The sequence below is a fragment of the Antennarius striatus genome, chromosome 22 (assembly GCF_040054535.1).
Source record: "Antennarius striatus isolate MH-2024 chromosome 22, ASM4005453v1, whole genome shotgun sequence".
Classification (NCBI taxonomy): Eukaryota; Metazoa; Chordata; class Actinopteri; order Lophiiformes; family Antennariidae; genus Antennarius; species Antennarius striatus.
In genome coordinates, this window is record NC_090797.1 from 13,371,047 (window position 1) to 13,397,329 (window position 26,283).

A 26,283-nucleotide genomic window follows, 5' to 3' on the forward strand; every position below is an offset into this window, starting at 1 on the left:
TACATCCATCCACTTTCTCTTTGGTCAGCCTCTCGTCTTCTTTCCCGGTAGCTCCATCCTCATCACCCTTTTCTCCAACATCCTCACCATCTCTCCTCTGGACGTGCCCAAACCATCCAGGTCTGTTCTCTCTAACTTTACCTCCAGAACATCTCACCTTGTCTGTTCCTCTGATGGACTCCAACTGATCCCATCCATCCTGTTCACTCCTAGAGAACCTCAACATCTTCATTTCCTCCACCTCCAGCTCCGCTTCCTGTCTTCTTTTCAGTGACACTGTCTCTACTCTTCCATCATGGCCGATCCTCACCACTGTCTTATAAACGTTTGCCCTTCATTGTGCCAGAGACTGTTCTGTCACATCAGACACATTTTCCTCCACCCATTCCACCCTGCTTGGATCAATTTCTTCACCTCTTTACCACATTCACCGTTGCTCTGAACTGTTGACCCCAGGTATTTAAAGTCCTCCACTTCTCTATTTCCTTTCCTTTCCGTGTAACCTCAGCCTTCCTTCTCCACTCTTCTCATTTATGCAAGTATCGGAGACAGATATACACGTCTTATAAATAATGATATCACTATTGGGAAATCAGTTGAAGGGGAAGCTTGAACTTTAGAGGAAGCTTTTTATTGTATTGGTTTCAGATGAGGAGGTCATTCTGTGTCTGACCTTCTGTGCAGGAATACAGTACAACCTACGGGACATCCTTCTAAAGAACACATACACTATCATTTTCAGTGTCTGCATGTTGTGCTAATGGACCTACTGGTCTCATACAGAAGGAATTTATATTGATTATTTGGTGGAAGGTCAGACACACTCTAGGTTTGTTGCAGCTGGCCCTGCTCTGAACAAGCCTCCTTATGTTCAGCGATTATGTCAGCATCACCAAAGGCAGATTCTTGATCACAAGTCACAACAAGTGAGACGGAAGAGAAAACACAAAATTATATTTACTTAAAAGAAAACCCAAGGGACTTCTATCCCTGGCACGTGTGTGTGTGTGTGTGTGTGTGTGTGTGTTCGTGTGTTTTAGATGAACTGAGCATCCTTTTCGGCAGTCTTTAATGATGTAGTGATGAGTGTTGTCAGCCACATCACAGCGTCTGGCCTATTCTAGCTGCATTTCCACCGAATCAGCCAATAGCTGCCAGGTCCATCCCATCTTCAGACATCTGAGCTCTCCAGCTTCAGCTTGACCTGAGCATGAGTGAAATATAAAGGTTGTTTTGTTAGCTTTGTCTGTCCCAAGGAACTGTTTTCCAGAGAAATAGCTCATGGTGACAGACTAATGTGAGAGCATTACTAGAACCGAGTAAAAACAGAAAGATTATTCACTGCAGTTGCACAGGAAATTCCCACAGATGCTTTATTCTACCATACATGATTGCAAGGCATATATATAGTTATCAGAAATCACTATCAAATGCCTCATGGTGACCAAATACAACATAGTGTATAAGCAAAAACAACCTTTACATTCTATATGTTCGTCTTTACATTAAACAGCTCTAGATAACTTGTGTGCCAAAGCTGGTTCAGCTTATGTAAACTCAACTTGTGGGCAAGCTCCAAACAGTTACTCCTAAGTCCTCACATGGACAGTTGCCTGGAATATTTACCTAGCCAACATCCAGGTCTTAACAACTTCCTCCATTATAACATGATATATTTTTAGCCCCTGTAAAGCCCTTAAAACTCAAGAACAGCCTGAAATAAACCAGGTAAGCTTGAAATGCTTGACTACATTCCTGATAGGCTAATAATATTTGGTATTTGCCGGACACGTATAGGTAAATACACGAGCATACCGGCGTGCACACTCATGCTCGCACAAGACGTTGACGTAATGCTGAACGCGAGCCAGATGAACCTCAGGCCAGTGGAACTTTTGTGGATATTAGAATGAGCTCTTGTCCCAGTTTAATATGGAATTCATGTATTTGTTTACTATAATGTCCGCTGTGATAAATAGGATGGCCACTTTGGTACGTGGTTTACATCCAAACATGAGTCATTGATGTCACAACATTAGAAAACAGCTCATCCCTCTGACCTTTCCCGGAACAAAACTTGAGATGGCTGACTTTAACAGGACTGGACGGGTTCGTTACTGAGTCTATGTGCGTGGGATTAGGCTGGATTGTCACTAGCCTGAAATCAACAGAATATCATGACAGTGTTTTATAACTTAAATTCCAATAAATTGCATTGCTCCAAATCATGTTTGCAGATGACATTGTGATCTACAGTGAAAGCATGGAGCAGGTGGAGGAACATTTAGAAAGGTTCTATTTCTGTTTTCTCTGGTCATGGTGCACCGATGTCAAAACTACATGCACCTTTCTGCAGCTAAGAAAAACTTTTACACCAATCTCCAAAAAATATATAATTTTTCTTTCTTTTTTAAAAATTTTAATTATATGTACTGGTCTGATCCCCCAAGGGAAATTAAGAGCTGGAATGGCTGATTCATTCAGACCACTATCTAGCGTCCCTCCGTCCGTCTGTCCGTCCGTCCATTTGAAAATATTTGATTCAGTTTGGATTCATACTTCACTAAAACCTCACGTTCATGTTGTCACCAAAAAGATTTCCAAAGAGAGGTGCTGACCTCCATGATAGAAGAAGTTGCTGAAAGCATAAAGAAAATGTACATAATTTGGTTGACAATTTGATCAAGCCTAATAGTGTAATAACTTTACCCATAATGCATCCAGAATGGTTGACATCAGCTTCAAGGCAGTTACATCACTGGGATTTCAATTTATCCTGCCACGGTTGTTTGTTTTCATCTGTGTTGTTTGTTTGTTGGTTTGCTGATTTGTTTGTTAGCGGGATTAAATAAAACCTCCTGGACAGATCTGATGTAGGGTTAATCTCTGTGCCTCTTATAGTCTTTTATCTCAGCCTGGTGAAAACAGACCGATGGTCAGAGTTTGACACCAAATCAGTGGGAAATGAGAATCTGCTAAGTCGTCTTATGTGATATAAAAGTATTATTAAAATTTCATTTTTGTACATTTTAGAAATTAGTAAAAGCATTTCTATAGTATCCTAAGTCAGGACACTCTCTTTGTATCACTTTATGAGCAAAATTTTACTTCTTTTTCAGGAAAAAGGTGGGTGTTGTGTGGTTTTACTTCATCACACTAAGTGAGTGTACAGACAGTAAAATGGACTCAGTCTTCTATCATATTACAGGGTTTTTTTTTATGTTAAGCTTCTGGCCCTTTTGACATCTATTGTTCTTTTAAGGGAGTGTAAGTCAGAAGTCACACCTTCTGTGTGTTCACACACTCCAACGTGCGTTGGTCACTACAGCTAACCAACAGAGACTAGATGTGGCCCTCAGAAATAATAGCTAGTTCCTGAGGTGAAGGAATGAACAGGAATGGTGCATCTCCATGTCTTACTCCGTACCGTTGGTTCACTGACAGTATGTCTCATCATCCTTGTGTCTTTTTGGTCTCCCTCAGACATTGATGAGTGCTCCTTTGAGAGAACCTGCGACCACACCTGCATCAACTACCCCGGCAGCTTCGAGTGCTTGTGCAACAAGGGGTACATACTGTATGGCCTGACTCACTGTGGAGGTGAGAGTCCACCAGGGGCATTAGAGAAACATGCGGACGGCAAACAGGCCTCGCACCGGCTCTCTAACACAAGCGCTGTGTGTGTGTGGGTGTGTGTGTCTGCAAGGGAAAGGCTTTTGCAGAGTGTGAAGGTGAGGGGTTAGTGAACATGTGAACAAGTGCAGAGGGCTGCTACAGATGACACACACCTAGATGTGTCTGATATGATTCCCCCCAACCCTTTCTGCACCACGTTCTGACTGCAGTGGGATCATTCTGGCTTTATTGTCGGTGTTCAGGAAAGAATCCTGAATTCATGCTCACGTCCATCACACTTCATCAGGCATACATGTGATTCACTCAGCCTGGTTATATACGACTGAAGCAGGAGATCTTTACCAGACCTGTTATATATTAAAAAGTTGTGGCGTATAATGAAGCCATAAATACCACAACAGAGAACTTTGACTACTGACGAAATGAATACATTCACTGTACCTATAGAGGTAGACCTCAGCTTACATTATATTGAGTTACGTCATTCTCAATTATATGTCATTTTCAAAATAAATCCCAAACTTTACTCCACCCTACATCCGTCTGCCACGAATACTGGAATCGTAAAATCACTAAAAACCATTACAAGCACATACTATAATTTTACTGTACAATTAGTACGAATAAAAACATACAATATCATATTATTAGCCCCTAGCAACCCACTTGACCCATAATGCGGAAGAAGCGGCTGAAGACGAGATGATATTAAAATGTAAATTTCAATTGTTTGTAAGCTGAAAATTAATTTGTAATAATCACATATTATTGAAAATGCAGAACTCATTCGTTCATCGTCTAACGCTTCATCAGCTGTGGTATATAGCATGCTGTATCCTGTTTACAGTATGCAATATGGTAAGAAGAGGACAGAATTCCACTTTGAAAACTGAAAACAAATTGTGTAATTTGTTCATGAATGCTTCGATAAATTTCAACCTATTTCAACTTTTTATGAATGTTTTGAAGCCATACAATTCAGTATGGGTTTATATTGATAAGTCAGTTGAAATACTTGAAATAAATGAAGACACTGATGATGAAATAATCATGTAAAGTACCAAGGACCAAGAGAAAATACTTAATTTAACATAAGGTTATTCTACACGAAATAATTACAGCTCTATGTTGGAAACGGTTAAAGATCAACTCATCACAGTTTATGCAATCCAACAGCAAGACTAATAGCATCCTTTTAAATAATAATATAGCTAAATCAGCATGAACATAAGAAAGAGTGATATTATATCCAATAAACTTGTCATTGGAGCACATTTTCTCATGTGTCAGTGATGTAAATGTTTCTTTAGACCCCCTGTGTTTTTGTCTCCTGTATCAAACGTTCCTGTCATGTAGATTCCTTCTGTTCTTCCCTTCATCTCCTTTTCTAGTTTGTTCTTGTGCGCTGAAAAGTAAACTTTTGCCGCCGTCTATGCTTGTGTCTCAGACATTGATGAATGCAGCATCAGCAACGGGAGCTGTGAACACGGCTGCATCAACACACAAGGCAGCTACGAGTGTGTGTGTCCACCGGGGCAGAAACTCCACTGGAACAAAAAAGACTGCATCGGTAAGCACCTGTGTGTGTGTGTGTGCACGTGTGTGTGTGTCTAAGTGGTTGCCATGGTGATGTGACTCTGTGTGTTCCTCAGAGGTGGTGAAGTGTCTGCCCAATGGGAAGCCAGCGCCTCGAGCACAGCTGACCTGCACCAAGAATGGAGGGGCAGAAGTGTGTTCACTTTCCTGCCCCTCTAATGCCCTCTTCCTTGCAGGTACACACACAAACACACATACTCACACACACACACACACATGCCGCTGCTCTGCTGAATTATGAAGACGTGTCGTTTCTACCTGACATTGTCACCCTTAAGATCTGTTCTCCTGGACTTCTCGATCTCTACATACGTAGATCATACATCCGTCCTCCCGTTCCTTTATTCATCTGCTGTTATGAATTAGTTATGAAATTAGTTATGAAACTTTATACACACAGCAACCAAGCTGTAGCGGTGCACCTTCTACTACTTGTACTTTATTTGCAGTTTCTTGAGAAAATTTCATGAAGCTTTCTGGCATTTTTTTTTTTACATAAATGTGCATATGTGACCTTTAATTTCTATTTTTTTGTTAAATCCACAATATTTTTGCATGTGAAATGCAGATTGCATGCATGAGCTCTTTCAGGAAAAAAATAATCAAACTTATGAGGTTAGAAGTCAAAGTCCTTAAAGACAAGTGTTTCAGATATGATACATTTGTCTGTAAAGGGTTAAACATGTTAATTTGTAGTGTCTTTCTATTTTAATAAACAGTTACAGCATATATATATATATATATATATATATATATATATATATATATATATATATATATATATATATATATATATATATATCTTTACAAGGTGACTGTGACAGGTCACAGAAAATAATGATTTGTACTTTGGATGATTGTTTTGCTTTCTCGTTTCTTATTTCATATTTTGTTGCCTTTATTTTGAGATCAGGATGGGGACGCTGTGAGGATGACTTAAGCCTTTCTTTGTGGAATTAGTTAAAAAATATATACATTTTACTTTCCTCCTACATGTGAAACGATGACAGTCTGAGTCCATCCTCCTCCAGTCACAGTTCATGCTCCACTCGTTGCTGCCCTCTCATGGCGTCAGCCTTTCATTACACCTCCGTGCACCATCTGTTCTCTCCACACTGTTGACTCTTGATGAAGGAGCTCTTGCTCTTTGTTGCTGTATTTGTTGACTCCTCAGGGTGCTCTCCACTCAGACTGATGTGTTTTCTTGGCTTCACCCCTCCCAGCACTTTGGCTGGCACCCCAGCCTCTCCTCCTGCAATAGCACTTAACACATCTGTAAATCGATTACATTCTTTCATCAAGCCACTTTTTCCCCGATGTGGCCCTCACTCAGTTTAACTTGGCAGACGTAGTGTGAGGGTGATGGATAGCTTTCAGGCATGAAGTGAAATATTTGTTTTTCTGTCTTTTTGGAGTGTGTCTTAATTCTAAGGGGAGGGAGACATGTAAATTCCTGTGGTTGAATACATCCCAGGCTCTTGTTTAATCATCACACTTTTATGACCTCTGAAGGCTTCATCCTTCATTTCTTAGTTGAAATGTGTCCTTGGGAGTATGTGTTCATAAAGATAGAATGAAGCAGGTCCATAGATCTTTCATTAGGGCTTTCAGTTCTCATCATTGGTTCAGAGTTTCCTCAGGCTCTCCCTCTCATTTCTTAAAGCAGGAGAATCATAAGGTCATGTGTTCTCAGAACGGTGCCATAAATTTGGTAACACACACGCACACGACTCAATACAGACACACACACGCACACACACACACACACGTCACCGATCAGAGGTTTGTTGATACACAGTGACCCCGTCTCAGAGTCAAGTTCACAAAAAAAGAATAAAAGAAGCAGCCCGACTCCCTACACTCAGTCATCCTGTCTCTAATCTAATGTGTGTGTGTGTGTGTGTGTGTGTGTGTGTGTGTGTGTGTGTGTGTGTGTGTGTGTGTGTGTGTGTGTGTGTGTGTCCGTTAGACTCAGAGAACAGCTACACACTGAGCTGTGGAGTTCCTGTCCAGACTGGTAAAACTCCTCAGAAGAGAAACGCCACCACAGTCCTGCCCGCCTGCATCGGTACGACACCCCAGCACCAAGACAGACTTCAGCTTTATCTCACATAATTATGTTGTAATAGTCTTTTACACATGGATGCGGTTTTTCATGGTGGATGTGGAGACATATGGCCTATAATTAAAGGAACAGTTTATTCTAAATTGAACATTTAGTTATCCGTTCACATGAAATGCATATAATCGCTCTGCTGTTGTTCTAGTGAATAAAACATTTCTGCATCTTCATAGAAAAGCAACAAACAATTCTCTTCTGATTTACTGTGCAGCAAATGGTCCAGAAATTTTAGAGGGATGTTAACAATACGAAGTGGAATCCTGGTAAAATGGGCAAAGAAGAGATAAAAGTTTATATAGTTGGTTATTTGTTAAATGTTCACTTTAAAAGCCTGCTATTAGTACATGATTATGCATTGATGAACTGTTTTCTTCCTGTTTATCAATGAAGACACATTGGCTCCACCCATCAAACAGAAGGCCAGGTTTAAGATTAAAGATGCCAAATGTCACCTGAGGCCCCGGAACAAGGAGAAGCACAGAGATTCTTCAAAGCAAAACCTGCAAGGTCAGTCAAACTACAAAGGGTCAATATCACGACTGTAGATTTAATGCAAATCTTTGCACATTTATAAGGTAAGTCAATATAAACTCCTTCTGTATTTTCATGATCTTCATCTTTCTCTGTCTCCTCCTTCTCATTCGTTAAGAAGGAGGCCACTTCCCCTGCACGGATGACTGCCAAGTGACTTTTGTCAACCTCAAGTGTGACTCATCAAAGAAACGCCGACGAGGGCGTAAATCTCCTTCCAAGGAGGTTTCCCACATCACAGCGGAGTTTGAGATGGAGATGAAGGAGGAAGAAGCCTCAGGTGGGGGCAGTTCTCCTACCTCCACTTGGAGCATTTATTGGAGTGAATCGAAGAACGGAGCTGAAAGACGCTGTGGAGAGTGTTCTATGTATGCTGTTTGGATAACTGGACTCAAAGAAGAAACTAATACCAGCATAGAATCAATGGAAATGAAAGTAACTGTCATGTGGGATTATTAATAACCGACCGTAAATTTCAGTGTTATATATTACATTATCTGGCTGTGGTTTGTAGCTGTGAGTTGGCTGACCCTTGTAAAAATGCTCAGCTAACTTCATTCCTATCTTCAAAGCAGCCAATGAATTACATGACGGTGTTGGGGATGGAGTTATTAATGTTGGTTAAGGAGGATTCAGGTCTACATGAATAAGTGCAGGACTGGCTGCAGTTGTGCTAACATTTGCTGCAGAGGACAAAGCCTTCATCTGTACCACACATATCATTTATTCTGTTGTGTTTGGTCAGGTGTTTCCTCTGGGTGAACCGGGTGGTCTTGGACAGCCTTGGCTTTTTGTGTTGTGGGTGTTACATGTATAGCAAGTGTTGTTTGTGTCAGATTTTGAGAAGTTTAGCTACACCTTTTCTCTGCACTGGAAGATGATATCTTGTGCAGAGGCAGGTCATATAACAGGTCAGGAAGCACCCACAAATGGTTAAAAAAACCCTCATCTATCAGTCTTTGGAATATGGCAGACTATTTTAACTGAATCGGTGTTGTGTCAAAGAATCAGTTATTATCTGTGCAAAGTGTGTGTGTCTGTGGTTAGAATCTCATGGATGTCTGATCTGAACAAACCAAGAAAAAAATTGAAATTTATTTTAGAACATTCAGAATGAAAAGTATCGATCAGTCGTTTCATTGGGGTTTGGTTTCTATCGGCAGACGTGTGTAACGTGGATTGTGTTCGGGAGAAGATGAAGCAGAAGCTGCAGAGTGCCATGCGGACGCTCAGGAAGTCCATCAACAAACAGCAGTTCTACATTCAGTTCTCTGGAACCGAGTACGAGGTGGCCCAGAAGCCCTCTCGGGCGCCAGAAGGCGCTGAAGCCTGCAGCACGGGACAAGTCCTCAAAGACGGGAAGTGTGGTAAGTTAGGGCGGTGTTGACGGAAGGAGACGAGTAGAACTACAGGAAGCAGTGCTTAATCTTCTCATTGTCCTCAGTGAGCTGTGGTGTGGGGACGTTCTACAGTGGGGAGCAGGAGCATTGTGTCCAGTGTCCTCCTGGGACATTCCAGGACACTGTGGGTCAGCTGTCCTGTGAGCCGTGTCCTAGCACCGAAGGACAAAGCATTGTCGGAGCCAAGAATGTCTCTCAGTGTGGAGGTAATTCACCATTTCAACATTACATCGCTGAACAGGTCAACAGTACTGAACACGTTATTGTACATTGTTGTGTTTGGTACCACCTAGTGGGCATTAATGCAAACCACATCTGCAAGAAAGAACAAACACATTGGGGCTTGTTCACATTTTTCCCAAAAAAATGTGAAAGAAGCACCGCATTCTAAAACATGTAAGGGATGAAAGAAACTCAATGGAAAACTAGATTTCTTCTTTCCTTCCTTTAGGTCAATGTCCAGCAGGCCATTTTTCAGCTGATGGCTTCCGTCCATGCCATCTCTGTCCAATGGGCTCCTACCAGCCAGAACCAGGCCGTGTCCTGTGCTTCCCCTGCGGAGGAGGACTCATGACAAAATATGAGGGTTCGGTTTCCTTCAGGGACTGTGAGGCCAAAGGTGAGCATTCGCATCTGTGTGTCAGGTAGTTTGTGTCGCTTTATGTTTGCTGGTGATTAATTTCACACCCCGTTCGTCCACGCCTGTCAACTGGCCTCACACAGGACCGTCCTGCACCAACTGACATACATTTGCATTGATTTTGCAATTGTATCCTGATGCTTGCACCTACCTTGTATTAGTGTTTTACCTAGTTTGGGCACCATTCACTTTTGAACTAATACCGGTAATAGTATATTAGTAATTAGGTGCTGACTAACAGCTAATGTGATCAGGGAGACAGGTAGGAGAGTACTTGGTGTGTCATCAGGAAGGAAAGTAGATAAGGAGACTTGGTGGTGGAATGAGGAGGTACAGGAGTGTATACAGAGAAAGAGGTTAGCTAAGAAGAAGTGGGACACTGAGAGGACTGAGGAGAGTAGACAGGAGTACAGGGAGATGCAGCGTAAGGTGAAGGTAGAGGTAGCAAAGGCCAAACAAGGAGCTTATGATGACTTGTATGCTAGGTTGGACAGTAAGGAGGGAGAGACTGATCTATAGAGGTTGGCAAGACAGAGAGACAGAGATGGGAAGGTCATGCAGCAGGTTAGGGTGATTAAGGATAGGGATAGAAGTCTATTGACAGGTGCCAGTAGTGTGATGGGAAGATGGAAAGAGTACTTTGAAGAGTTGATGAACGTGGAAAATGAGAGAGAACAAAGACTAGAAGAGGTGACTGTTGTGGACCAGGATGTAGCAAAGATTAGTGAGGAGGGCATTGAAGAGGAAAGGCAGTCGGTCCTGATGATATACCTGTAGAGGTTTGGAAGGATAGTGAGAAGATGCCTGAGGAGTGGAGGAGAAGTGTGCTGGTGCCCATTTTTAAGAACAAGGGAGATGTGCAGAGTTGTGGCAACTACAGAGGAATAAAGCTGATGAGCCATACAATGAAGTTATGGGAAAGAGTAGTGGAAGCTAGACTAAGGGCAGAAGTGAACATTTGTGAGCAGCAGTATGTTTTCATGCCAAAAAAGAGTACCACAGATGCAGTATTTGCTTTGAGGATGTTGATAGAGAAGTACAGAGAAGGCCAGAGGGAGCTGCATTGTGTTTTTGTAGATCTGGAGAAAGCTGATGACAGGGTTCCCATAGAGGAACTGTGGTATTGTATGAGGAAGTCTGGAGTGGCAGAGAAGTATGTTAGAGCGGTGCAGGACATGTATGAGGACTGTAAGACAGTGGTGAGGTGTGTGTAGGTGTGACAGAGGAGTTCAAGGTGGAGGTGGGACTGCATCAGGGATCAGCTCTGAGCCCATTCTTGTTGCTATGGTGATGGACAGGCTGACAGACCAGGTTAGACAGGAATCTCCATGGACTAAGATGTTTGCAGATGACATTGTGATCTGTAGTGAGAGCAGGGAACAGGTGGAGGAGAAGCTAGAGAGGTGGAGGTTTGTCCTGGAAAGGAGAGGAATGAAGGTTAGCCGCAGTAAGACAGAGTACACGTGTGTGAATGAGAGGGACCCAAGTGGAAGAGTGAGGTTACAGGGAGAAGAGATCAACAAGGTGGAGGATTTGAAGTATTTTGACTAACAGTACCAAAATTGCTCAGTTAACATCATAAAAGTCAGTGAGAAAATGCTGGTTATGTCCAACAACAACTCGTCCAGGTAGCTGCTTAAAAAAAGTCCTCTCTATAGACGTGTTAATGTTAGCTGCAGCTGCTAAACTATTTAGCTTCTAGATATACTTTGTGAGTGTATCAAATTTGTGTTTTGAAGACATTTGTAGGAGTTTGGCCACATTTGATGGAGTTCCTGGTCTGTCAGCTTTTTTTGCATTCTCAAGTTAAATTTTATTTAGTATGAAGTATTTTCAAGTTCTACTTAATTTATGTTTTACTCAGTTTCATTCTCAGAGCAAAAAATATCTACGAATTGATTTAAGGTTAAGCTTTCCTCAGTATAAGTCTTGCAATCCAATCAGTAACCATATATATTCTAAATTACAGTACAGTTCACAGCCCTGTTTGAATGCTGGTATGGAGAACACAACTGTAGGCAGGAGGGATTACTCCTGATTTTTCTGGATGGAGGAATCAGACAAAAAAACATTTCAACTAGATTATAATTCTAAATTACATTTATTTACACCTATTAATTTCCAATCAAATATAGAATAAAAAACTACAATTGAGTCTGTTACTTTACAGAATGAATGAACCTAAACATTTAATGCGCACAAAGAAATGTGGATGTTTGATGAATAATTAATTTAATGAAATAGTGTGTGTCCCTATTTAATGTTGTTTTTACATGTTGTGGATTTCTTGCTATAACTGCTGTAATTTGCACATCAACACTGGTTTTGTTAACGGTGGCATTAGCAGTAACACCACCCATTTGTTAGCGCTTTTATTGTTAATGCCATCATAAAGTCGTGGGCAGATGTGCAAGAAGCACAAGCAGATGATAAAGTCGTCTTCACAGGGATTAGAGCTGTGTTTATCTGTAATGTAGGCGTGAATGATGTCACAGCTGTGGTGTGTATTGTGCTGTTAGTGTGTTTATGGCGTTCCTTCCTGTTTCCTCTCAGTACACTGCGCTCCAGGACATTACTACAACTCCAGCACCCACCGCTGCATCCGCTGCCCAGCAGGAACCTACCAGTCAGAGTTTGGCCAGAACTACTGCATCACCTGCCCAGGGAACACCACCACCGACTTCGACGGAGCCACCAATGTCTCCCACTGCAAAAGTAACCTACTGCTACAGTTATCTATCTCTACTAGAGCAGGGTGACTGATAATGAGCTCGCCTCAGGAGTTATCTTGTTATCGTACACTCAGATCAGTTATGTGGTGGTGAACTGGGAGAATACACAGGATACATCGAGTCTCCCAATTACCCTGGGGATTACCCATCCAATGTCGACTGCGTGTGGACCATCAACCCCCCACACAAAAGGCGGATTCTCATTGTGGTGCCAGAGATCTTCCTCCCTATAGAGGATGAGTGTGGAGATGTGCTGGTCATGAGGAAGAGTGGTAAGAAGACATTAATGCATCACCAGATCAGGGCTGATGAGACCTAGTTAAGGTCCCTGCGTTAACAAAGTCACTGGTTTACAGGTGACGCTCATATTTAAAGTAACCGCAGATCAATGCAAACATTATATACCACATGAAAAATAAAACAATCCATAATATACACAAGAAGAGGTGTGTGTTTCCCTGTTTCATGCCACACATGATGTGAGAATGATGCTCCAAATGTCAAAGATGTCAAACTCATCTCTTCAGGTGCAAAACCAGAGCAACTTTTTTTCCTTCTGCTGCAAAGTCTAATAATCTTCACTCAGTGATTGGCTGCAACCAGTGCAATGCTCACAACACCAGTAATTTTTGTAAATTTCTGCCTTCTTGATAAGATGGAAGATCTACGAATGCATTTTTGTTTGCCTAATTTCTTTCCCCAGGGAGAAAGAACAATTTTATCACCTACTTTCTCCGACCAGAGAAATGAAGTACAAGTTCTTGTATTCGTATGTTAGTTGTGGAGTACGCTAACATATGTTTTTTGCCTCCAGCCCTTCCCACCTCCATTACCACCTATGAAACGTGTCAGACCTACGAACGGCCCATTGCCTTCACCTCTCGTTCACGCAAGCTCTGGATTCAGTTTAAGTCCAATGAGGGCAACAGTGGTAAAGGCTTCCAGGTTCCATACGTCACCTATGATGGTGAGTCAGCTTCAGCTTCACACTGTCTGTTAATTCAAATTTTACTAGTGAAACAAATGATTCATTGCTTCATCCATCGTCACCTTTGGTATTACGCACATAACATTTAACTGTCCTGTTTTGCAGAGGATTACCAACAGCTGATAGAGGACATAGTGAGAGATGGTCGGCTCTACGCCTCTGAGAACCACCAAGAGATTCTCAAGGTAGTGAAGGAGACATAACATACAAATCTTGTGGTGGTTGTCTTTAGTTGTAAAAGAATATTGTTTACTGATACTGAAACTGTGTTCTCCCTACAGGATAAGAAGCTGATAAAAGCCCTGTTTGATGTGCTGGCCCACCCCCAGAATTACTTCAGGTACACAGCACAGGAGTCCAAAGAGATGTTCCCTCGCTCCTTCATCAAGCTGCTTCGTTCCAAAGTCACCAGGTTCCTGCGGCCCTACAAATAGAACGGACAGCTGCACCACCCCCAGCATCATTCCAAATCCAGCAACATCCCATCTCCTATTTGCTCCTTCCCCATCCTGGGTCAATATCATATTGTATCAATTTTTACAACTAACATCTTCATTTCCTGTATGTGTCACATGATGCCTTTCCTCATCTTCGATCCCATTCACCTGTTATGTATGCCGATTAACTGATATCCTTCCCCCTAGTTTGTTCAACATTTTGTATGAGGTTTGACTGATTTGGGTTTTTTTGAAGGCCAGTAGTGATATTTTTTTCTAGTAGAGCAGAATATAACTGATATCTATATTGTGTGTATATATTGACCGTTTTATACCAAACAAGTCTGGAGTGTTTCTCAGTTTGGTATAATAAAATTTATGCCTCGTCAAATTTAGGTGCAATGGTTGGCAAATTTGGTTGTAATGATCTAATGCTTAGCACCAAAATATTTAACTATAAAAGAAAAACAGACAGCAGACCTCCACGTCCTTTATCTAAGATGAATTTTACTACCAGGTGAGAGTTATGCTCGCTCTGTTTTAATTGGCTAATGAGTCCTGATTGTCAATGCACCACTGGTGTGTACCGATGTTTAAGAATCCACTTGTGTATCTCTTATTGGGACTTGAAAGAGCATACTGAGTAGAATATTTCAATTTCCCTAGCATCTTCCCCTAGTTGGACCTGGGGAGCCTCTAAAGGAAGACAACCATGGGCACCATCGGTACAATATTCCTTTATCAAACTTGACTGAACAGAAAGATTACAGACATTGACAGAGAAAAGCAACGAAGATAGATACTTTATTAATCCCGGAGGAAATTGTATAAGGGCTCCAACCTCACACAAAAAGGGACATTACAGATGTTGGCTCCCATTCCAGTCTCTGAACTACAGGGCACACCATTGGTTGATGACTTTGACATGGGCTCACAATCTAATATCCACTAAAACAATGCATTATAGGAAAGGTTCAACATTTTGGAAATATGTTTTTCGAATTTAGTGAGAAGAATGATGCCACTCTTATGTCTCTAAGATAAACAACAGATCCACATGTTACCCCGAGAGGCTCCTGGGGTTCATTTTTGGTGCGATATCAAAGAGATCTTCAATCTGAATCAAAAGTTAATGATCTAAATTTACCCTTAATGGAAAAGACACTGATGAGAGGAGCATAATCTTGTTGGCTAACTCTCGACAAAAACAGCCCGCAACCAAATTCCAGCTTTTCTTTAACAATCAAATATTATAAATCATACATATTCAGCTATTATTAAATGGCCAGTATGAACAAACTAATGAGTCGGTCAAACCCGATCTTCTTCCTTCCCCTCATCTCTTCCTTTGTTTTGCTCTGCTTTGTTTTCCGTGTTGCTGTCTTGTTTTTGTAATATTTATACTGAACCTATTAGAACTGACAGAAGCCCACATTACAGACGTTTTAGTTGTGACGCACATACATATGTGTAGAATGCATGTGTTTGTGTGGACATATATGGTGTGAAGATGCATTGGCCACACGGTGTACATGGATGTATCCTGATTAGAATTTATTTTGGTCCCAAATGTGCACAAGATAGACACTAGAAAGACATTGGTGCACTTAAAGCACATTTTAACATGTAAACTTTGATTTGATTTGAAAATAGATGTAAATTGGGGAGATGTAAACCATTCCTGTGGGTATTTTATCCATTGGAACACAGGGAAAAATTAAATGGAGCGAATCAAAAAGCCTATATTGTAATGGTTTTAATAATAATAAAAGATATATAGCTAGGTGAGATAAACTACCTGCAAGTAACAGCGTGTTACTTTAGAGAGAAATGTATGTGATGTAACTAATATTGGAACTTTAATTGCACTTGAATTTTATTTTTGAAACTGTAGGAGAAAAGTTCTACATTACGTATTTGTTTCCTTTTTGTGTGTGTGTGTGTGTGTTGTGTTGAAATGTGCCATGTATGGCGGCAGTGAGAGAGAAAGACAAAATCTCACAGTTCAGTAGCTTCATCCAGACCGAGAGGAAACAGCCAAACTCAGCAACTAGAAAGAGGAGACTATAAACTGATGCGCACAGAGAAAAAAGCTTTCACCACCACTATAGTTTGTGTTTCACTTCCAGTCTTTACTTCGTCCTGCAAACATGTCTTATAGCTGCCAGAGAGAAGAAGCATCACGTTAGAGGCTTCTGGTATGATGGCATTATACACACATACATACGTGATGACGTTATACACACAAACATACATACTACTACTACAATATAAACCTGTTTCTAAACAAACTACAGTACATTCATCCACATGCAGTCTCTTCACATTAAATAGGAGGTGTAGTGTGTATGCTATACTTTTATAGACTAACTAAATGTTTTGTGTCTCCCAGTGGTACTAACATATCTATGAAATCCTGCAACACATATTGAATTTGGACTCTTCATCTGCACAAAGTGAATGGAGTTGAAAACGTGTACCATGTGACGTGAGTGTTGGGAAGACATGATAGCGTCAGTGCTAATCTAGAGCTAATCGATGCCCTGAATGACTACAGATAAAAGCATCAAACTGAAGGTTTTGCATGTTTAAGGTTATTAATGGAACAATTCACCCAAAAATGAAAATCCAGGTACGATGTACAGATTGCTGGAAATTTCAAGTTGAGATGTGTAAACAGACCTGTTTTGGATTTCTGGGCCTCTGGTTCTTGTGCTTCTTGGATTATGTCATATTTGTTATATGGAGTCACTGTATGGTCTCCTTCATTGCCCGTCTTCTTCAGCTGTTTAGCAGAACTACAATATTTGAAGAGAAACTACAAGACATTTAGTACTAAAACTTGTTACTTTCTGACATGATAATGACTGACTTATCATTTTTGGGTCATTTTTGCTGTGAAATGTGTAAAAATTCCTCATATTTTACCACATCTAGGTTTTCAAGTTTCTTACTTTCCAGCCTGGTTTCAGTTAAATTCAGTGAAATCTTCCTCATGTGTAGAAATAAACAATCGATAATGCATACATATCTGTGCAGTAAATATGTGGCTGAAGACAGCTGCACATCAGCTTCTCTTAACAATAGGAAAGAGTCACCAGCATGTTTGACCTCACTAATGTTGTACCAGTTTGTTATTACTGTACAAAAACTTTATAGATGCTGATATGTTGATTTTCTTACCTATTCCACATTCATGATTTCAGACCGGTAGATCCTCTAGTTTTCATTTACAGAAAAAATAATCAGAATTTAGTGAACCTTTTTCTTCCAGATCAACAATCCAACCCAGTGAACATTTATTTGGTTGAAATATGTGTAAATTCGGAATTACTCAAATTTAAATGTGTTTTCCCCTCCTTGGCTTGGTTCACCCACACCATCACTACCACACCTCCTTTCATATGAAGGCGACAAAAGTTTCTTTTCCAAGATGAAAAAAATAAATAATCTAAACCCAGATCCACATAGAGAAGTCTTAAATGTAGGTCAGGTCATCTGTGACATCATCACAGGTTAATAAATGACCATACAACACCTTAAATGATATCCTCTCTAAAGATTAGCATGATCAGAGAGGATCTCAACTATTTATTTCACAAAAACTGAGCTGACGTACCTTGTAATACGACTGGACCTAATATTAGAACAAAAAGTCTCATCAGTCAAACACTTTTCATCATCTTTCAAATGTAGAATGCTGATATATTCCTGAAACGTAGCACGGACAAAACAAACAAATTTGAAACCGCTAACAGGATAACTGTGAGACGGAGTAAAGGCGTCATCGTGTTTTTCAAGGTCCCGCTCTAAAATGAATCTATTTGGGCTGGAATGTAGGAAATAAATCAGAAGCTTTTACTTGGCTCAACATCTGTTATAAATGGTAATGTGGTTCTGCACGGCACTGAGCTGCTGGTTGCTCTGGGATTTCTTTCAAAATAAGAAATGAAATAGTTTGGCTAAAAATTACCCGGCTGAAATAAATACTTTAACCCAGGTGTCAGTCACTGGATAAATTCCCAGAATAAACAGTCATGATGTATTTTTCCAGGCCTTTCCAAATTGCTGCCACACAGACAGGGGCTACTTACTTCCTGTATGAGGTGGGAACTGTTCAATACGAGTGTCAGTCAATGAAATGCAAAAATTTACAATTGACTGTATTTTCTTTTTTTTCCTGAAAATGTATTCTATTGTGGTTGCATGTGCAGAATGTGTGTGTTTGTGTGTGTGTGTGCGTGTGTATGTGTGTGTGTGTGTGTGTGTGTGTGTGTGCACATGTGTGTGTGTGTGGTGGCTTGTTGTGCTGAATGTCAGAGACTGTGTATGTATGTACTTAAGTTCAATTTGAAGATTAATCATTTCATCGTTTTTGTTAGTTGTGCCCAAAGAGAGAAGCTGTAACGCAGTGTTGTGCCATTGTTTGGTCCATGAAACTCCATTACTGAACAAATTCAATAAAACAGTAGCAGAAAACAGACTCCTGGTGTCTCCTGTGTGTGTGTGTGTGTGTGTGTGTGTGTTCTTCCTGTTGCCTGTGAAACCAGCGCAGACAGTCTTTATGATCCATCTATCTGCTCATCTTCCCTCAGATGTGGCTCCATGCGCCGCTACAAAGACCCGGCCTGAAGTACGCTTCCGGAAAATTAAGCTGACACTGCTGATAATTGCTGTTATCTTCATGCAACACAATCAGAGCAATAGATCTGGATGATACACCACCAACACTTATCCTCACCGGAAGGATTTTCTTTTAGTCCTACTTAGAAGGAGATTGACCAGGAGATAACCTGTCAGGATATCAACCTTTTTTTTTTTTTTTTTTAATGCATATTCACTGATTTTTCCAACACTATTTGTGTCTAGGACTCCCTGAGTCCTCCAGCGATTCTGGATAACCTTTGTACTGCTTCATCTTACTCCCTGTCTTCCTGAATTGGCTTCATAAAATGATTCTTTTTGCATGTGGATTTCATTGGCCTGAAGGGCTGTAAATAGAAAAGGAATGAGGTGGCTGGTAGATCATAACAGTCATTCAAATCCTGGAACGAGAGCAAGTTAGTTAGTTGATTTGAGTATAACCACTAGGGGGCGTAAAAGCAGTACTGACATTTTAATTATTGGTTTGTGCTTCAGTAACGAAGCACTGGGCAGACTTGATCATCTGTTTAGATCTTGTAAAATCTTATTGTATCTGAACGTAAAACCGAAGTTTGTAATCTGGATTATGTCTGCAGGGAGACAGGCAGCGTTGGCAGCTTCATGTAGAGATAAAAATACATATTTTGGCCAATTTATCTTGAAACCTGAAAGGTCACGAAATTCTTCTAAGATTGTTCGCGAGTAAACTATATATCATACTATTTTGTTTTAGCAAAATGTAATTCTGATCTGTACAAGTCAGAGTAAAATGTTTCAAATGGGTCATTAATCTTTTTGGGTCAGTGGTTATTTCCCTCTGTTGGGATTCTAATGGATAGGATGTCTGCAAGTTGTTCACTAGCACAATGAATAGGTGAATAGGTCTAGAGCCATGGAAATCATAGTGTTGTCTTGTCCTATGCATCAGAAATTCAGAGCATTGCTGAAGAAGAGAAATGATCTCTTTGTAAATGACTTTCATCTGCAGGTCCAGCTGTTGAGTGTAATTAGAATGAAGTGAGGCATTCAGGTTAGAATCACTTTTTTTTAATACATTTTCCAGTTTGGAGAGTGATGATTTACATAGAATTCAAATAATATGTTGTGGTTCCTGGTGAAAACATTAACTGAGTCCTACAATATTCTAAGGTTTTTGAAAGAGCCCGCATTAAACTCTAAAAACAGAATCAGCTGTTTTAGAGATGCAGAGCAGTAGAATGAAGACATGTATGCCAGAATGATCAGTGTGTTTACACAGATGTCAGAGCTTTCCCAACTCTGATATTCTTTTGTTCATTGAGTTACAGCCTGTTTAGAATATTACTGCAATTTGTCAGCGGCTTTGCTGTTGCTCGTTGATCATATTTGACAGGCAGATCTGATATTTCTGACATGATCTTTCCGGGATGTCCAATCAGCAGCCAACATCTAGAGGCGAATGTGACTGTGCCAGATGTTCAGATTACTCTCCCTTTGCTGTCGCGTTGCTTTTCCTCCATCAGTATGTTTGCTGAAAGTTCACTGGATATAAAGGGAAAGACTGAACAAAAATGTGACACTGCACAGCAAAACAACCCCCTCCCCAGTCACATGATCTGGACCACCACATGTATTACCGTTTAGGTCGTGCTTCTGGAGACCTGCAGACTTCTCATTTCCTCTTTGGAGAAAATAAATCCATACTTTGTTCATGTTTGAGACGCTGGAGGTCTTGCTGCACCACACACATCATTATGTACACAGGGATGCTGTGGAGACCTTCAGGGTTGACCCGGACCCGTCTTTCCAGGTCTTCTTGATGAAGAGAAGGTGCATTGAGGTCCCACATCATTTTTTTTTTAAATTTTTGTAAATCCTAGAAGAGCTATCTGTCCTCTGACATTCCAACCCTTCTCATCTCCACACTGGTGGCTCCAGTCATTGAGCTTTGGACCACATATCTCCAGCAGATGGCGGACTCATCCCAACTTGAGACGAAATTCTGTCTCTAGCTTCAGGCACACTCATTACAAATGTGTATTTGCATTTCAGACTGAAATCTATTTGTTTAGTTCATTACCGCCTAAATCCCAGTCCAATTACCTGAGAATAATCGGGTAATAATAAAATGCAGTGACTCGATCATGCCTTTCTCATGTCTGATTGATAATTTTTCTTTTCGTTCCAGTCAACTGAAAAGATTGAACAATCAGATCAGGAAAATATATTTAATTAATCCGTTTGTCCATCAAAGCAAAGGCGACGCACAAAGAGATCTGACCATAAAGATGTCTGTTGAACAGCTAATATTAATATTATCACTTTCATTGTAATCATTGTTTCTTATTTGAAAGTACCGAGGATCAGACTTCAGCAAAAAAAACTAAATAAATAAATGATTAAATAAATCATTGGTCAGTTGCTGTTTTTAAGGGAAAACAAGAGAAATGATCCATCATGCCAAAGATTTTATGATTACCGTAGTTTTATCACCTCCAAACTTATTTATTGACTACTTTATGTCAGATGCTCAGTTTAGGTAACTACTACTTTGATTTTCTCCATTTTTTGATTTAAGGGCTTGTTGCTTTTAAAGAAGCAGGAAAATTAAAGGATTGAACTGACTCTGTTTTTTTTTTGTCTTTACGTGGCACAAATCTGATATTTCTTCGTAAATACCACAAAAAAACAAACAGGTTTCTCTCAAAGCTGATCCTACGTTTGATCAACATGAATGTTCAGATGTGAAAAAGAAGAACCAAATCCTGTGTTATTTGGCCATTAACTGATCAACTGTAATCTATCATTAGAATACCTGCTTTTGAATATCCGCTATCTGTGTATAGTCATCTTTTTTTAACAGAATAATTATGAATCTGATATGGCTGCAGTCTGATTAATTCATCACTTATCCACAGAACAATTACTTTTGATACTTCAAGTCCAGTTTACTGGCAGTGCTTCTTTAGTTTTACCCCTACAGGATTTTTATAAAATACACTGATGTTGAATTAATTGAAAATGAAACATAACATTAATTTGATGAGTGCAGGTATAAACTTGCACACCAATTACTCAGTGCAGTATGTTAATTTAAGTTAATGATATATAATACACTTTCCATCTTTGTGTGAAGCCATTTGAAGGGTTACTTCCTCTTCCCATATCACTTTAGTCATCAACCACAACAGCTTTGTGGCTGATGGCTTTGCCATCCAAAGAACCACAGAACAGGACAGGTAGTGACATCAAGGTAAAAAAAAAAGAAAGAAGGTGCTTTAATCGAATCTCATAATGTCTTGTGCTAATTTTTATTTATTTATTTATTTATTTATTTATTTATTTTTTACCAAGACTAACATCCAGTAAATGTTTGCCTAACAGGGATTAAGGGAAATACACTTTGGGTTCAGCGTCATAAAATAAGAGGGAAGAGGCAGATTCATGATCTGACAGCCAGAAAGTAAAGGTATCAATGTGTGTGAAGCTACAAGACAGAGTTAGAGTCGTTGCATTTTTGAATTTTTAGTAGCTGAATGGTGGATTTAGTGATTTTTTTTTTTTTAAAAAGGTGCATCTAATATGTAGAGTGTCTAATCAAATTGAACTGACAGTCCCTTCAGGGATATTATACAGACAAAGTTAGAAAAGAGATGAAACAAGTTTATTCCAGCAGCAATTCTCATAATTAATTTTTAAGCTTTTAAACTTTCCCTGGTTGGTATTCTTTACTGTCTTCGTCAGTCATCTGAGAGTTTGTCAGTAAAAGCAAGGTTGCTAAATATTTCAATTTGGTCATTGTGGCAATGATCTCACCAAATGGTATTGTACAATGGCTAATTGACATTGAGATTAATAATCCTCATTAAAGACAATACTAATTCTTCAAAAATAATTCAAATTAATAACCACAAAAGTCACCAAGTGTAGAGGTCAAGTCTTCCTATCTTCAATCTGCTCAATCTAGTCTCCACAATATGTTAAAAATGACTAATCCTTCACTCACCTATAAAAAGTTGAATAGCTAATAGTGTCTGAATGTTATAACTACAGATATCTAGTATTTATAGCTGCGGAGTAACATAATATAATAATTTTAATGATGAAGGAGGGTCGTAACTATTTCCACATAAATGTATCACTACTTTCTGCATGTTGGGTCCTTTTCCATTTGTTTCCCCACCCAACAGGCAGCCGGTCTGCCCCTGTTCCCGGGAGGATTTAAAGATATAAGGCAGAAGGCAGCAGAATTTAAATGGAAATTGGGCAGTGAAATATGTTGTTTGTTTCTTGTTTGATCTTATTTGTCTCATGTTCTTTATTTAAATGTATTTTTCCACACAGAATGTAGTTTAACAGCGCCACGGCTCTGCACATTGCTCATAACACAGATACTGCACTTTCAATGTCTGTGTCAACATGCAACAGAAAACAAGGACATAAAGCATAACTTAAATGGGAGAGGACTTCTCTTCTCTTCTCTTCTCTTCTCTTCTCTTCTCTTCTCTTCTCTTCTCTTCTCTTCTCTTCTCTTCTCTTCTCTTCTCTTCTCTTCTCTTCTCCTGTTTTCATTTCTGTGTTTGTTTCTTTTGCCTTTTTCCTTTCTTACATTTTTACCATGTATGGATAGTATATTATATGAGTCCAGGAAACCTGATCAGTATGTTATATAGGTGTTAATGGTCGTATGTAGCGTACACTCAGTCAGTATTGTTTGTTTTTAACAGATTCCACAGACCCAGTCGATCTGAATCCATCCATCAACAGATCAATATTTGACCCCTCTGTCACAGCCTTTCATCAGCTTGTTGGATAAGAGAAAGACAATTAATATGATCAGTAGGACAGGCTACATGTGAAAGAGTGTTTGGAGTTGGACGATAATGGATAAATGAAGGACAAGGACCCGAGCAGGGGCCCCAGCGGGGGTCTCGGACGCTGCCACGGTTTCTGTTGCTGCGTCGCGCACAGATCACCGGGAATACCGGAGTAAGGCTGATCCGAGAGGGGGGGGTGTATGTGTGTGTGTGTGTGTGTGTGTGTGTGTGTGTGTGTGTGTGTGTGTGTGTGTGTAAGAGAGAGAGAGGGAGAGCGAGAGAGAGATGGAGGAGGGAGGGGGGACAGATCTCTCCAGCGGTGCTCCACGGGGTGCGCATTCAAGCTGACCAGCGCGTCTCTCGCACAGCTCAGACATCATCCCGTCTCCGCGGACTGAAGCCTCGCCGCCGCTGACCACGGGAGCCGGTAGGTCCACCCCTCTTCGCCTCGGCTGCGTTTATGCAGACAAGGCTTTTTGCTTTTTCTTTTTTTTTTGTTTTTTGTATGCATGCTCCACCGCAGCATCACAGAACACACACACACACAACGTGGTGAACCCGTGGTGCTTCACACCACCTCTGGACCTTCATCTGATGTTTTATTATAATGTGAAGGGGAACTCCGAGATCTTCCTATACCGGTGTGGATTTTCAAAAAAAGGCGTGCGCTCACGTCTCCAAACATAACCACTAGGGTTTACAGGAACGCTTTCATGTTAGATCAGATTTCTAGAGCAGCACATTCAAGAGGGGGGAGTCTCCGGGTGAGAGGCGCACCGGAGAGAGGCGCACCGGAGAGGCGCACCGGAGAGAGGCGCACCGGAGAGAGGCGCACCTGAGAGAGGCGCACCGGAGAGAGGCGCACCGGAGAGAGGCGCACCGGAGAGAGGCGCACCGGAGAGGCGCACTGGAGAGAGGCGCACCGGAGAGAGGCGCACAGGGGCTCAGACGCTCGGGCAGACCTGAAAAGTTTCATTGGAGTTCAGTTTCACTAAGCGGACTGTAGAATGTGATGCGAAACTTCTGCCAAATGTGTGTGAGGCTGAATGTTCACAGAAACACTTTAATAATCCAGCTAGAAGAATTGAATCTCTGTTAAAGATTTGTGCATGGGAGCCCGCTAATTGAACTAAATTGTGTGTGAAGGAATATGTGTACTGTAATTGAAAATGGGATGTGAAATACCAGTTCTTTATCAAGGTTTATTTGGTTCATATTTACATAATTGTATTCCCCACATAGATATTAATTTTACAGAACACAACTCTACACACCACAGGGAGATGAACTTTAATTTTCTGTGTCGGAATGTAGTCGAAAACAAGGAAAGATTTAAATAGGAAAATAAATGAAAGAATATGATCAAAGTCTGGACAGCTCTCTTCTCTTCTCTTCTCTTCTCTTCTCTTCTCTTCTCTTCTCTTCTCTTCTCTTCTCTTCTCTTCTCTTCTCTTCTCTTCTCTTCTCTTCTCTTCTCCTCTCTTCTCGTCTCCAACATTTTCGTGTGTAACACTACTGAGACTACAAAAAAGATAGAACAGTAAAGTGATTTGGTGGAACATCTCCTTTCTGATCTGTATGCGTGAGTAATCCTTTATTATTATAGCCTCCTGCAAATTTATCCAGTAAGACGCTTAATCAAGACATGAGCTATCACACATAAAGTTTTATTTTTTAAATACCAATTATACAAATCAAGTACAAAAAGCACAGGAGGAAGATTATTATTATTTAATTAGAATACATAATAACAGGTGATGGAGGTGAGGAAGCAGCAAAATATGATCATAAAATATAAACTGTATAATATATACTAGTCACACTGTTGGATTGCATAATCATTATTTATTGAATAATTGACTTGCTGGAAAATCTCTCAGTGAGGAAAATCTTGTGGCTCTGCCTCACTTTCTTCATTCCAGTGACCACATCTGGAGAAAACCACCACTCCGATAAGTAACGGACTATTAACTGAGCTATGGATGAAACACAATGAGTCATAAATAGTAGATATGAAAGGTAATATTAATATATTCTATTTTATAATACATGTTTCATTTATCATAAACCCAAACAGTCCAAAAACAGACATGTCTGAAAAAATAAAACTTCAATGGACAATGCAGTTTAACCTATATTTAAACACATTCTTTGAATTTAGCAAATAGTCCGCACTCATACATCTTTGATTTATTTAAGTGATGCACATCATTGCATTTTGCTACATTCCAAGAGAGACGAAGACTAAACACAAACTTCTTTTGTGCACTTTTAATGACTCTGGTGCTTTTGTTCGTCTCACCTCTGGTGAAAGTCGGACAGTGGTGAGACTATCACGAACAAGAGATCCAGCACTGATTGGTTGTGCGATTCTTAATGATCGCGGATGATCAGAATAATATTGTTTATTACAGAATTGATGTACAACAATTCATAATCTGTAGATTTGATCATGTTATGTACAGAATAAACCTATATATCTTTATTATCATCAAATCATATATAATAAGTCATATATTCAATCCCAACATAAATATATTTTAAAAATATAATACAAAATATATTTCGTGATCGCAGCAGGATATATTTAGTATGTGTGTGTGTGTGTGTGTGTGTGTGTGTGTGTGTGTGTGTGTGTGTGTGTGTGTGTGTGTGTGTGTGTACAAAAAAGCACCTTTTTTATCTTGTGTTAAATATCTTAATGTTATAACATTTGTCAGCATTTTATTGACGTTTTACTTTTAATTTATTAAAAGTCTGG

General features: G+C 40.1%; 1 protein-coding gene across 4 annotated transcripts in view; it reads left to right on the top strand.

Annotated features, from left to right (window-relative positions):
• scube1 (signal peptide, CUB domain, EGF-like 1) overlaps window positions 1–18,565 on the top strand; it is a 96,948-nt gene extending 78,383 nt beyond the window's left edge. For 2 of the 4 annotated variants that reach the window (XM_068307479.1, XM_068307481.1), the window contains 14 exons: window positions 3,484–3,600; window positions 5,084–5,206; window positions 5,289–5,408; window positions 7,202–7,300; window positions 7,745–7,861; window positions 8,004–8,165; window positions 9,049–9,252; window positions 9,330–9,491; window positions 9,737–9,904; window positions 12,479–12,640; window positions 12,732–12,929; window positions 13,472–13,624; window positions 13,751–13,830; window positions 13,927–18,565. In XM_068307479.1, the coding sequence (XP_068163580.1) occupies window positions 3,484–3,600; window positions 5,084–5,206; window positions 5,289–5,408; window positions 7,202–7,300; window positions 7,745–7,861; window positions 8,004–8,165; window positions 9,049–9,252; window positions 9,330–9,491; window positions 9,737–9,904; window positions 12,479–12,640; window positions 12,732–12,929; window positions 13,472–13,624; window positions 13,751–13,830; window positions 13,927–14,079 (2,018 nt within the window). In that variant the 3' untranslated portion in view covers window positions 14,080–18,565. The remainder of the gene's footprint in view (window positions 1–3,483; window positions 3,601–5,083; window positions 5,207–5,288; window positions 5,409–7,201; window positions 7,301–7,744; window positions 7,862–8,003; window positions 8,166–9,048; window positions 9,253–9,329; window positions 9,492–9,736; window positions 9,905–12,478; window positions 12,641–12,731; window positions 12,930–13,471; window positions 13,625–13,750; window positions 13,831–13,926) is intronic. The other 2 variants (XM_068307480.1, XM_068307482.1) reach the window with 1 other exon arrangement.
• Window positions 18,566–26,283: the final 7,718 nt, after the last annotated feature.